At 41.7% G+C, this 16659-nt stretch overlaps 1 protein-coding gene across 2 annotated transcripts in view; it reads left to right on the top strand.

Annotated features, from left to right (window-relative positions):
• Positions 1 to 16659, top strand: part of GLRA2 (glycine receptor alpha 2) — a 135363-nt gene that overhangs the window by 8973 nt on the left and 109731 nt on the right. Inside the window, exon 3 of one of the 2 annotated variants that reach the window (XM_050905870.1) lies at positions 14464 to 14531. In XM_050905870.1, the coding sequence (XP_050761827.1) occupies positions 14464 to 14531 (68 nt within the window). Of the gene's footprint in view, positions 1 to 14463; positions 14532 to 14627; positions 14696 to 16659 lie in introns of both variants that reach the window. The other variant, XM_050905878.1, reaches the window with a different exon arrangement.

Genomic DNA, 16659 nt, shown 5'->3' on the forward strand with positions numbered 1-16659 from the left:
GAAGCTTTTAAAACAGGACTTAGATGGAATATAAGTCCACAAACAAACAAACAAAACCCCCTGGAAATCCCTGATCCACCTGCTGTGTAACACTGCCAGTGCATTACTGTTTTATTTTAAAGTTCCTCAAATTCTCTCAGTTCTGCTCCTGAGCGTGTCCGGAACTGCCCCAGGCTGCCTCGCTTAGCACCCACCTCACCGCTACACCAAATCCAGCTCTCTGATGAGGCACTGCTCCACCTCCGTCTCCTTGTAGGGATCAGGTATCTCAGAGCCTGCCTTATATTCCACAGGAAAAGCATTCCTCTTAGGGTGGATCTGTGATCACTTAAAAAACCCCACAAACACAAAACAGTGTCTATGGGTGGCCTGCCTTCCTCCACAATATACAGAAGATTTTTGGTCCAGTTTCCCTTCAGCTTGAAGGGTTCAGTATCTGATCCAAAGGACTATAAATGATTCTGAGTGGCCCATTTTGCAGCAAAGAATTCAAACTTCACTAAGCCAGGGAGAAAACACAAGGGGAACATGGCTTTTCAACCTTGCAATGTAGCTGCTTGTCTGAGAGGGGAGAGCCTTTACTCTTGACCATTTTGATGTGATGCACAGAAGTGACTGTTGTAGCCATTACACCTTAGGGGCAGCTGATGTAACTGTTACAGAAAACGTTGTAAGGACAGGGATTGGGAGCCAGCACTTCTCTCACTCTTCCTGATAATTGCCCCAAACACTAAGGTACAAATGTGCATGAGTGCACTTTCTCTCTCTTTCTCCAAATGTTGTATCTTAAGTGCTTTGCTGCACAACTTGCTGGATTCAGTAGGCTATCTGCACCTATTAAATATTTTTTAAATATTTAGCTGTACCATAGCTACACTTTCGGATGAATCTCATCTCCTCTGAATAGGAGGCAGTGAAAGATATTCCATCCCATTTTCCAAGAAACCCACAGCCTTGTAGCCTAGGAGGTGCAAGTTGCATCCCTTCAATCTGAGGTAGGTGTAGAAGCTCCTAGAAAAGACTCTTTCTGCATCAAATCTCTCGACGTTTTGTTATTGGCTGCAAAGCTGGCTGTGTTTTAGAAGGAAAGACTGAAATTCTTGATGGATTTTTCAAAGTAAAGTTGTATGTGTTGACTTGGAGAATGGTCTGAGCAGCGGATCCCGAATGAGGTACCTCAACCTTGCTGAGAAGCAGGGTTTCAGGAGGGCCCCCAAAGAGCCCATTGCAAATTATTTGCTCTCTGCAAGTGGTACCCCACTGTGCTGAAGCATTATGCTCTGACCATGAACTATATGAGGACCTTAGGGTGCCTCCACAAGGGCCTGGGTGTTATGCACCAAAGCATCAGAGACTGCAACTCCTTCTACCTGTCATGGGGCTGAGATTTTTTTGGCTATAGCAAACAGTGGGCTGTCCAGGGAAGCACAGTAACGGTATGATGCTCTTCTCCGAAAGCTAATGACCCCTTCCTGCGTGTTTCTGTGTCTCCAAAGCCCAGGACTGCATGGAAGCCACTGGGCACATCTGTGAGTAGCTGAATTGTGGGCACTTTCCCTTAAAGAGTAGTAACTGATACTCAATTGATACACACTGCATGAACAAACTCATTCTTCCTCCATCCCAGGAACACGGCTAAGGGTTATCTCCCTCACTTTTGTGCTTGGGAAAATATAGCTGAGAAGAGGCTAAATGCTTTTCTTAAACCAGCATAGTTAGTCAGGGAAAACCTAGGATTAAAATTTTCCAGATCGATACTCATTGTGTTAGGCTGCCTCTAATGACTACGTTCCCAATGCGTGCTGTCTTTATGTCTTTGTCTTAGGCTATAAAACTGTCCTATCAGGATTGCTCTTTCTTCTTGTGCTGTTTACTATGTCTAATAAAGAATTAGTGCTAAATAATAAATAAAATAACAGTAACACTTTGACTGGAATGCTGCTATAAACTCTCACACTGCTATTTAAAGCAGTTGTTGAAGAGATGCATGCAAATTACATGCATGGGCCCAAATCAGGAGGGTATGTAAAAACTCCTTTTTTGCCAGATGTGAATGTAGCCTGTTGCCTGTGCATAAACACATGCACATACTCTCCCCCATGCCAAACTAAAATGAAGATGTGGCCACTCCACATAAGAGTTTCAGACTACAGCAGTTTTCCTTTCCAGACAGTGATATCCCATCAGATGGAGCAGTTTGAGTTGTTAAAAGCCTTTGGTCAGTCTGGTTATAGGAGCCATTCTAAAAATAAGCATCTGGGAGAATTTTGCAGCTCTTTGGATCTATACTCCTGAGAATAATTTTGCAGCTCTTTGGCTCCATACCCCTGAGAATTTTGGTTTTGTCACACTTCTGAGGTGTGTTTTGTGTGAGGTAAAGCACACATAATATGTTAAAAACAGATTTTAACTCTTTTTTTTTAATAAAATAAAAACTTCAACTTATCAAAGTTATAAATAATTAGGGACAGATTCATTTCAGGCCAAATAAGATCCTCAGTGTGGATATAGTCTCATTTGGGTGACTTTGTAGAAGACTCCTGCTCAATATTGGTGGTAGAAACCAGAAAAAAGCCAGATGCCCTCATCCTGCAACACACTTCATGTCAGCAGAGCTCTGAGCCTATGTGAAAGCCGTGTGATGCTCATCACAGTAATGCAGTGAGCATCCTGCATCAAAGAGCTGGTTTGGTATTGATAAAAAAGCCAGGCAGTTTATAAGATGCTTATTTTCTAGGCTGGTGAAGAATTCTCATTCCCTCTCCCATTCTTCCAGCCATTTTATATATAGGAAGAACTGATGACTGAAAAAATTGCTGGTGAAAGACACCCAAGAAGTGTCTTAAGGATGTCTTGCAGTTAAAAGACAGATCCTTTTTGGTATTCAGGATGTGGGAGACCATATAGGAGGATCCCAAAGGGAGAGAGGGTGTGTGAAGGGGAGGGATAGGAGGCTGAGCTAAACATGCAACAGATCAGCTGATGGGAGCATTGGAGCTGAGAGTCGGGAGGAAGGAATTAATTTCAAAGTATTATTCTGCGCAGATTGTACAGAAATGAGTTGAACTATAAGGAGGTAAAAAATGGGAAAGGTTTGAAAATAAAAGGAAAATTTTATTTTATTAGTGCTAGATGTGGTGAGTATATGGGTCTGTGTCTCTCTGACCAGTTGCGGATTGCCATCTATACCAACTCCTGACCATTTCTGTTGTCATTTGTCCCTGTGCCTGAGCCATCCCATTTGTCTAAATCCCATTGTTCATCTGTGTCCCATGTATCATTTGGTGTATAATTCCCTAGCAGCCATAAATCAATGTCTGCTCAGCAATGTTAGTCACCCAAACTGCTCTTTTTCTTCAAGTCCTGCATATGCCTTCTGACAGTAAAGCAAGGAACATTATGGAGACATTAAAGGAAAAGCTGGCAGAATTACAAAATACAGTGAATGTCCGAGGCTCTGAGGAACAAAAAAAGGAGTTAAAATCGATTCTGTGGCCCCTCTGTGGCCACAGAGAGAGGTATTGACCAAGCCCTGTATTTGAGAGTGTACCTATTGATGCTTATAACTGAGCTTCCCTTAATTTCTGCAGCACAAGATCAGAATCACAGAGAAGGAACAAAGTAAGAAATATTTAGAGAGAAAGGAACAAAGGACCAATTGTTTTTTTCTTAAATAAATGTTTGAGGTGAGTATGCCGAGCAGAATGAGGCAGTTCATTCTGATTGAAAACAGAAACCTAGACTCGTTGACAACATTTCAATATTATTATTAATACTTTTTTTTCATTAAGTAGATCTTCCCTCCTGCCTTCTCTTCTCACTGAACATTTTTTATCTTGTGGTTCCATGCGGTCTCTTAAATGAGTTGGCTACACTGACTTTGTAAAACATTATTAAAAATAAGATTACCCAGGAGGAGTTTGACTGACCCTGTGCTGGGGTGCAGATTTCATGACTAGACATGTAATACCATCTTTTATTTAACCACATTCAGGAGTGTCCCAGGCCTCTCCACACATTATGCCGTTCTCATGCCAATCAGCAGCGAAGAGCTCTGTCTTCTTTAATGCAAAACAACCGAGCAGTTTCTCAGAATCAGGTGCGAGGAACATCTCTGCTACCTGCTCCCAGTGAGGCTGCGACCCTCTGCCTTTTCTTTTGCTCACTTCAGTGGGTACTGTTTTGTGATAAGAAAAGAAGTAGGTGCCTGGATCTTTTCATGTCATAAGAAAAGAAAACAATTCAACTTCCCCAAATACTACCCATTGCTCTATTGCATTGGAGGAAGGAAGACTTCAGAAAGAGATGCCTTGCAGTGAGATGCTTGTCATGACTTGGAATGGAAAGATTTGAAAGAAGAGTGGAGAGTTCAGAGAAAAAAAAATAGTTCGATGGACGTATGAAGAATTAAAGCGTTTATTTTAGTATTTTCAAAGTTGGCATAAGTACTAAGTAACTTTGCACTGTAGGCTTGTAGTTCCAATGGGAAGTTTCCAGATATAAGATTTCTGATTTACTGTTTTTCAGATTTATTTCCACAGACTCATTTGCACATGGAAGGCTTTAGCTCTGGGACTGGCCGCACTCAGTCACAAGTGTGACTGAGGCTTGTGTAGAAATATCTGAGTTAGCTTTCAAGTAATTTGCTCAGAGGTGCTCTGAGCCACACCGAGATGATACAGAGCTCAGCACAAGCTATAATGCCTGAGGTTAATGGCCTCCAGTGAATTCCAGCCTGCCATGACTACATCGGTAGCAGCCCTCAAACTACCTACGTGAAAGCCAGCTCCAGTGCATTTATACAATCCGTTGTGACTGCTACGGCTATATATTCTTTGTAGACTAGTTCAGGTTAGCTGGGTAAATCAGGAGCATGTCAACTGTTTAAAGGGCTTTTAATTTCTGAGCTCCTGGTTTGTGGAGTGAAATAAAATAGTGCCTGAAAATTGTTCTTGTGCAATGTCTATTAGATAACCTATGTGGAAATATCCCACTGCACCCCAGAGCTGACAGTAATGTATATTTCTGTTATCAGCCTCAGCAGAAAGAGGCAGGGAAGAATGAACACATCATATGGACTGTCCTGTAACGCCATATGCAGAACTGAAGAGGTTTTGTAGTGTGAGACTTACCTTCCTCTTCCAGAGCTGGATCTGTGGACAAAGGCATTCACTGAACGTGGAGCATACCAATCCAACAATTTTCACAAGCGCTTTAAGGCACAAAAAAGTGCACCTTAGCAGGGATTCTCCTTCCGTGAAATGTTGATAGGATTTTACTAGCATGACTCCTGTTACATTCAGCAATAGTCCCACAGCTGAAAACTCACATACCACTTCAGAAATTGATTACTCACTGTTTGACCTCAGACTATGTCAATGTGTATGTATAGATGGCTCTAGCTGTACTTACTCCAGAGATATTTTCTTTCTGTGACTCATTCTGTAATCACCTGGATCTGACAATAACTGAAGTATTTGTCTTGTGAGGCCCCAGTGGTATTTTGCTGAAAAAGACCTTTCAATTTTGGAATCTCACATGCCCTTTTTATATCCAGATCATGTCATAAGGCTGTACTTTTGCTCAGATGTTTTCTCAAATTAACCAAGTGAAGGGAAGCAGCTTAAATCTTGATGTAAGATAAGAGTTCTCTTTACGCCATTTTGTTTATATGTATTTGTGTGTGTGCCTGCATGTGCAGTTCTGGAAACAGGCAGATGGAACTAGGGAAAAATTGTACTTTCCTCTATCTGTAATTCTTTCCTGCTGATGCCATTCAGCGTCGCCTCTCTCTCTTGCCTGCTTTGCGTAGGGCATGTTGTGTCTCCTCCAGTCTATAAATACCATTGCCGTAAGTGGTGTTGCTCACGTATATTCCTCAGATACTTGGTAGTATTTGGGCTCAGTGATATCCGTGGGAGAGTCCTAAAAAGGATTTAGACACCTAAATATCTCTGCAGGTCTTACTCTGGCTCTGTAAGTGCCTTCGTGGCTCTTAACCGTATTCTGTTGATCATAAATGTATATTGGTATCACAGAACAGGATTCTGAGTTTCAGATGCAACAGTAAGCACCCAAAACTGCTGCCACATTCCCACCAGGAGATATGGTATTCTCAGTAAGCTAAGTTATTATATATGACAGATGAATTTTCAGAGGATGTTGGTTTTAGCTTGATGAAGCAGAACAATAATTTTGTCTTTATCTGATTTTTCCAGCAAATTGCATCAGTGCAAAGTACCATACAATTACTGTATTTCAGAGGTTCCTGAGATGTCTGCCCTTGTGGGTTTTTTGGTGTTTGGAGGTTTTTTTGTTTGTTTGTTTAGTAGGTAGAATTTTCATCAATGAATAATAAAAGTGGCATAGGCATAATAATTTCTGTGGTACATTAGGTTGTGGTGAATACTTCTAAAGAAGAAGGAATTCTCTGTTTATTGGGTATGATTATACTTAGGGAGTCAGGGTGATGCACTCCACAGAAATCCCGGAGAAAGACAACCTCATAAATGAAAGGCATCACACCCCAACAAGAAATGTCACCTTGATTTGTAAGCCTTAGGGTAACTATGTTGTCCTGGTGTCATTAATTTTGCCTCCTGTGACTGATACATTTCCCTTGCTGTTAACACTCTAATGAGATGATGATGTTTAAATGGAGGAAAACATTGGTTTTGCCCAAAGGCAGAATGATAGGGAAAGAGACAAGGCTCACCTAGGTGCTTGCAATAAAGACTACCTGTGGTCTACCTCCTGCTTTCTTACTAGAACCTTAAGCAAACTTGTTAAATCATGTGAATTTTCTCATCAGGGGTTGGACTATGCATTATACAGATCTTTGAAAACAAGTGTGCAAGCTGCACTGCTTCTGGAGTTGCGGGATCCCTGTGGCTCAGAGGAACTTTTCTAGAGCATCAAAGCCACCTTTCTCTCCCTGGCCCAATATCCATGGTCCCTGGCCACAGGATTGGCTGAGCTGTCTTTGATAGCACTTCTCCAGTCCTTACCCTGCCTGCCACACTCTGAGCAGGGAGGAAGCTAGGATGATAAACAACTTGCTCCTGTCTAATGACTATGGCCAGCTGAGGTGTCCCAGCAGTAGTTCAGCCTTGCTGTCTGACTTACAGTGATGTGCCTGCACGGCCATGAAGAGATGCATTGGCAAGCTCTTGAAGTGGTAATTCAGCCAGCTGTAGTACTGCAGCTGCAAAAGCAGAGCCCTCCGTAGGGGTTAGCTCTGTTTCAGGTCTCATTAAGGACTGTGCTGGACGTTGGAGGCTGTTCAGTTTGGTTGAGGAGAAATGGTTGCTAAAACCCCAGCTGCCTCCAGAAATGGAAATTAATAAACCATCTCCAATAAGCTCTGCTACCCTCCCCTGCTGTCCTGGGATCTGTATTACCAGTGCTCAGGTCAGCATGTGGGTCTTTGTCCTGCCCTCACCCACATTTTGATCGCCTATCTTGTTTGAGCTCAGACATGAAATCCCTGCTCCACAGATGAAGGGATGCTCAGTCGCTGGTGGGATCACTGCCTTGTCACTTTGCCCCTTGGTCCTGCCCCTGGATCCCTGCTCTATCCCCACACTCAGGTGGGTTTGATTTTAGTCTTTTCAAACAGTCCTGATGCTCATCCTGCTCTCTGTGGTAAGGGGAGAAGGGCAGTTCAGCTCACCTTTCTCCCCTGTATATGGAACAAAATAAACCATCCGAGATGGTGGGAAAAAACTCTTTCCATTGGCACATGGGCCAAAGTCAAAAGGCAGACCAAAAAATACTACGTATAGAGAAAGACACAAGATTCTTCACAGATCTGTAAATATCTTGCCAATATTTTCACTGTCCTTCCATGAAGTGGTTCTGCCTCATTCTCTCTCATTCTTCCATATCTCTCCGCTTTGCCCACAGTTCTGTGTGTGTGTGTGTACTGTATTTTAGTTTGCCTTACAAAATCCCTCAATAAATACACATATCAAAGAAAATTGGCAAGTGCACAGGTATCATTTTAAATGTCTTGTATGATTATAATATTCCCCCTAAGGACATTTTAGCTATATGGCTGAAATTAATGTGAGGAGAAAAAGGTTGCCAGGTGCAGCCTAGAAACTGTACACCAAGAAGGCAGAGTTGGGATGGACATGAGAATACACATATGATTAGTTGCAGTTAGGATGATCTCCAGGGCAAGAGTACAAGTCAATCTTCTCAAGAACCTACCAAATGAAGGAAGCATTGGGGCCATGTGTTATCAATACTCGAGAATATTCAGCAAAAGCTGCATTTAGGAGCTGGAAGGGGCTCAGCATACATCTTTCAGCACTCATCACTCAACATGGGGACTCCCCCATGTATTGGGATGGGTTCATCCCCTCTGGCAGCTGACAAGGAAAGGATTCACTCTCCAGCCAGACAGCGGCAAGGTCACAGCCGCCTTTGGTACAGGAGCTATGAGGTAATATGCCACAGCAAATTCAGGGGAATATTCAGTATATTCAAGTTTCTTGTGGGTAAGGTGAGCAGATGAGTGCTGAGGACTTTCTGTAAGTGCTAAGTGCCCCGAAGTCACAGGAGGTGTATGACACATTATAATGTCAGGGCTTTTCAAGAAGGCAGTGTATTGGAGAGTCCTGTCGACTGGCAGCAGCAGCAGACCCTCTGGGGAAGTAGGGGGATGGGAGCTGCAGGGAACAGAAGTGATATCTTAGCTGCTTGTCAGAATACCAGACATCCACTTTCTGGTGGATTTGAGTATTAGCTACCTGCTTTGGGTTTGGGGTTTTTTTTGCCTGAGTCCTTTCAAGAAACAGACGTTTTCCTTATGACTTCAAAATCACTTTGATTATCTCAAATGTGCCTGAAAGGCACCTGGACTGTTACCTTGTTGCATTGGAGGTGAGAAAAGGAAAAATAGGGGGAAAAAAGGACTTAATTATAAAGCATACTTTGCTTAATTTTTCAGAGGCAATGTCAACTCTTTTTAGATTTTAGGCAGTAAAGTAAAATTAAATGTTTCATTGCCTTTGAAGAGTTTTAGATTATGTTCTCAAACCTTGGCTATACTTCATAGAATTTTACTGCTTTCATTTTAAATGAACTATTAGATTAGAAAAATCTTATAGGGTGGAGTGTGTGAAATGTTTAATTGGAAAAAGTGATGTTTTGTGCCCTCTTTAAAGTGCACTTTTTCCTTAAGATGTACAACACCTATACACCCCTTCCCCACTGGAATACTATCAACAGTAGAAAAAAAAGATCAATTAAAAAAGAATAAAAGCATTGCAAACTTCAGAGCTCAGTTAGTTATCCTATTCTTATCTACTTCATTTGGCTTGTGTTTCCCATGCACATTTAGAAACCCCATCACTAGCAGATTGACTTTAAGAGAAAGTTGGACTTTTAGCTTAGAATCTGTAAGTTATGTGATCAAATGTTAGTTTTAAGGTCCTCTGATAAGTATCTTCTGTTCTCATTTGGTTGCAAATCTTGCATTACACTTTTGATGTTTATAAACAAATATAAATGATCACCAAAAAAATTGAATTTGTGATATCTCACCAATAAAGCTCTTTCCAGAAAACTCTCAGGATGAAGAGAACATGGCCAGTTTTGCTGGCAGTACTTAGGTTTATAGAATCATAGAATCATAATCATAGAATAGTTTGGGTTGGAAGGGACCTTTAAAGGTCATCTAGTCCAAACCCCCTGCAATGAGCAGGGACATCTTCAACTAGATCAAGTTGCTCAGAGCCCCGTCCAGCCTGACCTTGAATGTTTCCAGGGATGGGGCATCTACCACCTCTCCGGGCAACCTGTTCCAGTGTTTCACCACCCTCATTGTAAAAAATTTCCTCCTTATATCTAGTCTAAATCTACCCTCTTTTAGTTTAAAACCATTACCCTTTGTCCTGTCACAACAGGCCCTGCTAAAAGGTTTGTCCCCATCTTTCTTATAAGCCCCCTTTAAGTACTGAAAGGCCACAATAAGGTCTCCCCGGAGCCTTCTCTCCTCCAGGCTGAATAACCTCAGCTCTCTCAGCCTTTCCTCATAGGAGACGTGTTCCAGCCCTCTGATAATTTTTGTGGCCCTCCTCTGGACCCGCTCCAACAGGTCCATGTCTTTCCTGTGCTGAGGACTCCAGAGCTGGACACAGTACTCCAGGTGGGGTCTGACCAGAGAGGAGTAGAGGGGCAGAACCACCTCCCTTGACCTGCTGACCACGCTTCTTTTGATGCAGCCCAGGATGCGGTTAACTTTCTGGGCTCTGAGCACACATTGTTGGCTCATGTCCAGTTTTTCTTCCACCAATACCCCCAAGTCCTTCTTGGCAGGGCTGCTCGCAATCCCTTCATCCCTGAGTCTGTATTGATACCAGGGGATTGCCCTGACCCAGATGCAGAACCTTGCACTTGGCCTTGTTGAATCTCATGAGGTTCACACAGGCCCATTTCTTGAACTTGTCCAGGTCCCTCTGGATGGCATCCCATCCCTCAGCTTGGTGTCAACCACATCACTCAGCTTGGTGTTGTCTGCAAACTTGCTGAGGGTGCACTCGATCCCACTGTCTACGTCATTGATGAAGATATTAAAGAGTACTGGTCCCAGTACAGACCCCTGAGGGACACCACTTGTCACTGATCTGAACATTGAGCCATTGACCACTACCCTCTGAATGCAATCATCCAACCAATTCCTCATCCACTGAACAGTCCACCCATCAAATCCATGTCTCTCCAAGTTAGAGAGAAGGATGTTGTGGGGGACCGTGTCAAAGGCCTTACAGAAGTCCAGATAGACAACATCCGTAGCTCTTCCCTTGTCCACTGAGGTAGTCACTCCATCATAGAAGGCCACTAGGTTGGTCAGGCAGGACTTGCCCTTGATGAAGCCATGCTGGCTGTCTCAAATCACGTCCCTGTCCTCCATGTGCCTTTAGCATAGCTTCTAGGAGGATCTGTTCCATGATCTTCCCAGGCACAGAGGTGAGGCTGACAGGTCAGTAGTTCCCAGGGTCCTCGTTTCTACCCTTTTTAAAAATGGGTGCAATGTTTCCCTTTTTCCAGTCACAAGGGACTTCACCTGACTGCCGTGACTTTTCAAATATCAAGGAGAGTGGCTTGGCAACTACATCAGCCAGTTCCCTCAGGACTCTGGGATGCATCTCGTCAGGTCACGAACCTGATCTCTTTTTTTTTACTGAGTTTACTGAGTTCTTATGCTGTTCCACATCTACCAGCAGAAGGCAGGTAAAAGACGTTATACAACTGAGTTTAGAAATAGAGGGAGATATTTGCTTTGTTGTAAGATACAGTGCTCTAGTATGTACCTACTTAGTGTACATCTGAATTGCAGTCTGTGGTGCAGTAGCATATCTCCTAACATAGGTAAGCACATTTACTAGGTTCTGCTGGCACTCAGGAATTGAAAGCTGTGGTGCTCACATAGGTTGGCTTTTGCAAGACAACACCATGAGATTAAAGAAAAGTTGACAAAGAGCATAGGAAAATACCAAGGCACTCAATGCCTCCTTCACCTCAGTCTTTACTGATAACACTGGTCTTCAGGAATCCCATGCCCCTGAGACCTGTGGGAAAGTCCAGATCAAGGAAAACTCAGTGGAGAAGAATCAGGCTACAGAGCATTTGGCAAACTGGACACAGACAAGTCCGTGGGACCACATAGGAAGCACCCACAAGTGCTGAGGGAGCTAGCTGATGGCATTGTGAGGCCATTCTTAATTATCTTTGAAAGGTCATGGCGACTGGAGGAGGTTCCTCATCATGGGAAAAAAAATGTCACTCCTATCTTCAAGAAGGACAAGGAGGAGGATCCAGGAACAACAGGCTGGCCAGCCTTACCTTGAAGCCTGGAGCAAATCCTCCTTGAAGCCATTTCCAGATATGAAGGACAGGAAGATGACTGGTGGTAGTCAGCATGGATTTATGAAGGGGAAATGATTCCTGACACGCTAATAGCCTTCTACGATGACTTGAATGGCTTCATGGATGAGGGGAGAACAGTGAATGTTGTTTATCTCAACTTTAGCAAGGCTTTTGGCACTGTGCCTCACAACATCCTCATAGACAAACTATCGGAGCAGACTAGCTAAATGGATAGTGAGGTACATGGAAAACTGGCAGAATTTACATGCTCAAAGGGTTGTGATCAGCAGCATGAAGTCCAGCTGGAGGCCAGTCACTACTGGTGTACTGCAGGGGCCGATACTGGGCCAATACTGTTTAACATCTTCATTAATTACCTGGATGATGGAACAGAGTGCACCCTCAACAAGTTGCAGGAGATCGAAGACTCGGAGGAATGGTTGATGCCCTAGAGGGTTGTTCTGCCATTCAGAGGGACCTGGATAGGCTGCAGAAATGGGCCAATGGGAGCCTCACAATGTTCAGCAAGGGGAAAAGCAGTCCTGCACCTGGAGAGGAACAATTTGGGAGATGACTAGCTGGAATGCAGCTTTGCAGAAAAGGCCATAGGGGTCCTGGTGGACACCAAGTTGAACATGAGCTAGCAATGTGCCCTTGCAGCGAAGAAGGGCAATAGCCTCCTGTACTGCATTAGACAGAGCATTGCCAGCAGGTTGAGGGAGGGGATCCTTCACTCTGCTCAGCACTGGTGAGACACATCTGAAGTGCTGGGTGCAGCTCTGGGCTCCCCAATATAAGAGAGACATGGACTTACTGGTACAGGCCCAGCAAAGGGTCATGAAGGTGATTAAAGGACTGGAGGATCTGTCATACAAGAAGAGGCTGAGATTGCTGAGGCCGCTTAGCCTGGAGAAGAGACGGTTCAGGGGGATCTTATCCATGTGCATAAATAACTGATGAGGGGTAAGTAAAGAAGATGGAGTCAAATTCTTCTCAGTGGTGCCTAGTTACAGGACAAGAGGCAGTGAGCACAAACTGAAACATAGGACATTTCACTTAAACATAAGAAAAATCCTTTACTGTGAGGATGACTGAGCACTGGCATATGTTGCCCAGAGAAGCTGTGGAGTCTCCATCCCTGGAGATATTCAAAACCTGACAGGGCGTGATCCTGAGCAACCTGCTGTAGCTGATCCTGCTCTGGGACCAGATGAACTAAGGGGACTGGCTGATCTCCAGAGGTTCCTTCCAATTTCAATGATTCAGTGATTCTGTTTGGATGTAGAGAAATATGTTGGTCAAGCTGCTCAGCTAGTAGAAATATCATCAAGTAAGAAGGAAAAAAAAGATACTATGGAGGGAGAATAGCAGACTAATTTGGCTTGGTTTAGCTTGAGGTTGAAAGTGAAAACACATTTACAAAATAAAAAGGAAGTGTCTTTTTAAAAACAATTGTTGCAAAAACTGAGTTGAACAACACACTTCACTGGAATTTAACAGCCTCAAACATATTACTGTTGTGGTTTTTCTTCCCAAAACCAACATGTTTGTTTCCTCAAAGGTGGGTGGTCTAGCACTCAGGAAGCTGATAGTGTACTGGGTTTCACTGGGCACATTACTTTATCTTTCCGTTTTTGACAAAAGAAAGTAATAATGTTTCCATTTTTTGTAAAGCAATTTCAGATCTAAATATGAAAGCAAATGTAGGTATTTATATTCTGTGCACTGACATTATTTTTTTAATATAAGGAAAATTATGTGATTAAAAATAAGAATGAGAAAAGAGAGAAGTAGTTACTTGATACTCAATGCTTGTATCAACTTTTGTGTCATTGAAATTCAGGCATTTAGCATTAATCTTTTCTGATTCAGTTGAGAACCCCTGTTTATTTCATAATGCCTAAAAAAACTAGGAGGTTAATAGACAACTAATTAAATATTAAGTCCCATTCATTCTGCTACACGTCAGTGACTGCTGAATAGCAGGAAAGGAGGTGGGAGGGAAGAGATTACAAATAGCTGTTTAACGAAAGCTGTGACAAGCCAGAACAGATATTGCTAAAATATTTGTTTACGGCAAGGCAGACCTCTCCAGCTCAGGTGCACAAAGAGCTGCTTGTCTAAGTCCATTTTCAGTGGACTGGAGTCAATGTGAAAAGTGACTGTTGCTGGGAATTTCAGTGGCAAGCCTTTGCATACAGAGTGGAATAGGTGTGGAGAGATAATTTTTTAATTTTAAGTCTGAGAAGGAAGGGAGAGAGGAGTGGTTGCAATGCTAAAGCATATGCTGCACTGGTACTGTGGATAAAGAAAAAGCTGTTATACTCATGCCCTCACTCAACTCTTCTCCTAAATCCTTAAATGCAAGGATGCAGTTCTGTGTATTTATCTAACAACTCCCAATGAAACTAGGTTAATTAAATTAGTGTCGATAATGTTTTTCTTTTGATTGATATTTACATGTTCTGTTTGGGAAAACTCACTTTCTACTTGTTTTCAGCCACATCTGTACCAGATTGTACGGAGGCTGAGGGATCTGTACTTTTGTTTCAATGTATATTGCAACATTTTTATTGCATTCCACAGGTCCTCCAGTAAACGTTACTTGCAATATTTTTATCAACAGTTTTGGATCAGTCACAGAAACCACAATGGTAAGTGCTATGATGTCATTGGCAAGAGAACAACAATACTTAATATATGTCACGAACACAACCTGTCAATTTTTCTATTTATTGTTCAACTTGCAGGTCCTCCTGTAAATGTTACCTGCAACATATTTATCAACAGCTTTGGTTCAATAGCAGAAACTACAATGGTGAGTGGGACTGGTCATTGAAGCCATCTTGTGAAGGAGTGGGATGTGATGTAGAATAGAGATGCTCAGGACTTGGGGACATTTACTAAGTTATTAAGCTACTGAAAACCTACCAGCTGAATTAAAGTAAAATGAATATAAAATAACTATGTAGAGAGATATATAAATTATTAAACTCAACTACCAAGTCTAAACGTACATATGTAGTGACTGTACCATAGTCTGTAGTGACTGTGATGGCAGCAAATACAGGTGTGTGCAAACCAGCTTTCTCAGGTTTTATTAGCACTGAAGAGGCAGAGGAATGGCTGGAGCTCAGCTGTGGGGCTCCCTGCCAAGTACTCCATATTGTGAGTGGGTCTTACACCACATACTGAATTATCTGCTGCTGCAGACTGTGCTGACAGAGCTACCAGAACGGTCTTCTTTAACTTAGCTAAATCTCTGTGAATTGCAGCCACATCAGTAACTGAAGTGAACGTATAACTTGAGTCAAATGACTAAAACATATAGCTATAGGGAGACTTGGGTATTCTGAGGGTTAAAATGGTACTAGGAAATGATGGGATCCTAGCTGACTTTTCAGTATTTTGACTGAATTCAAAGAATGTTATCAGTCAAAAAAAACAAGGCCAAAATGAAAATGTCAGTTTTAATTTTGATATATATAAAAATAAATAGTTTAATTTTTCATTTCAAGATGAGATTTTTCTTTCTAAAATTGCCAAAATTTAGGATTAATGAATTCAAGCTAAAAAAATGGAAATGAAAATTTTAGTCCAACTTTTCTCTTTTTTAGTCTAGAAGTGAATTTCCCCTTGTTTAAATATTTGCTAAGAAAAATGAAAAATATTTTTTTGAGTCCTTTTAAAAAGATGCTGAGTTTTTAAATCTTCTTTTTCAAACAATGAACAAAAAAGATCAGTTATTTATTCAAACATACATACACCTGACTACTGGGGTTAGTCCAGAGAGAGATTTTTGATGGCTTTCTTATAATAATGTGATAAACCCATAATAATTATCAGGTGCTCATATACAAGAATGGGTTAAACCCATTCTAGAAAGGGTCTAGTGACAAATCCCAGCTTGACTTTGAACTCTTCAAGTCACTGCTGCCACAAAATAAACTAAAAATGGGTGCTCTCACCTTCACTGAAATTTTGCAAGAGTTATTCTCATTGCCTCAAGATGCTATGGACACTTTTGAAGAAATTGCAATGTAGTTTCACAACTTTGTTTTCCAGCGATTCCTTCACAGTGTCCAGGTCTTTCTGTATTCGCTGAAGCAAGAGTCAATAAAGGTGCTTAGCATCTTGTAGGACTGAGTTCTTGGTAACTAAAACTGAACTTGCTACCCATGAAAGGACTTAAGGTATACCAAAGAACTATGTTTTTATAAAATGGGATAGATACTCCCTTGCAATCCTTGCAATATGAAGGAAGAGCAGATATTTAGCCCAACTTAATAATTCAATATTCAGATACTTCATTTAAATTCAGTTGTGATTCATGCCATCATTTTAGAAAGTGGTGCCTAAGGAATGTAGGAACACAAATCTTCTGCTCCTAAATATTTTTGTTTAAAAAACCCCTGCCTGTTATTTAATGTTTTCTAGAGATAAAGGGCGAGTTATTGCTAGGGCAGGTTGCTTTCTTAAACAGTGTGGGAAAGACTCTTTTATAAATGACAAGCTATAACATACAGAGCTATAAAATAAACAGGTAAGTTAATGCTCTAGAGTATGTATCTGTAATATTTTAAAAACACCTTAAAAGAAAACTAAAAGCAAGTTAAAAATGACAGGAAAAAACATAATGTGATGTTACATAATTATCAACATACTTAATTTTCAGGTTTTTGGAAAACTTCATTTGTTTTCCTATGTTTAAAGGATTCTGAAAAGATAGCTATGAATGTAGCCTTTTTTACCCAGCCATGTCCGTTGATCCTAGTGTGTAGA

The sequence above is a fragment of the Gymnogyps californianus genome, chromosome 1 (assembly GCF_018139145.2).
Source record: "Gymnogyps californianus isolate 813 chromosome 1, ASM1813914v2, whole genome shotgun sequence".
Classification (NCBI taxonomy): domain Eukaryota; kingdom Metazoa; phylum Chordata; class Aves; order Accipitriformes; family Cathartidae; genus Gymnogyps; species Gymnogyps californianus.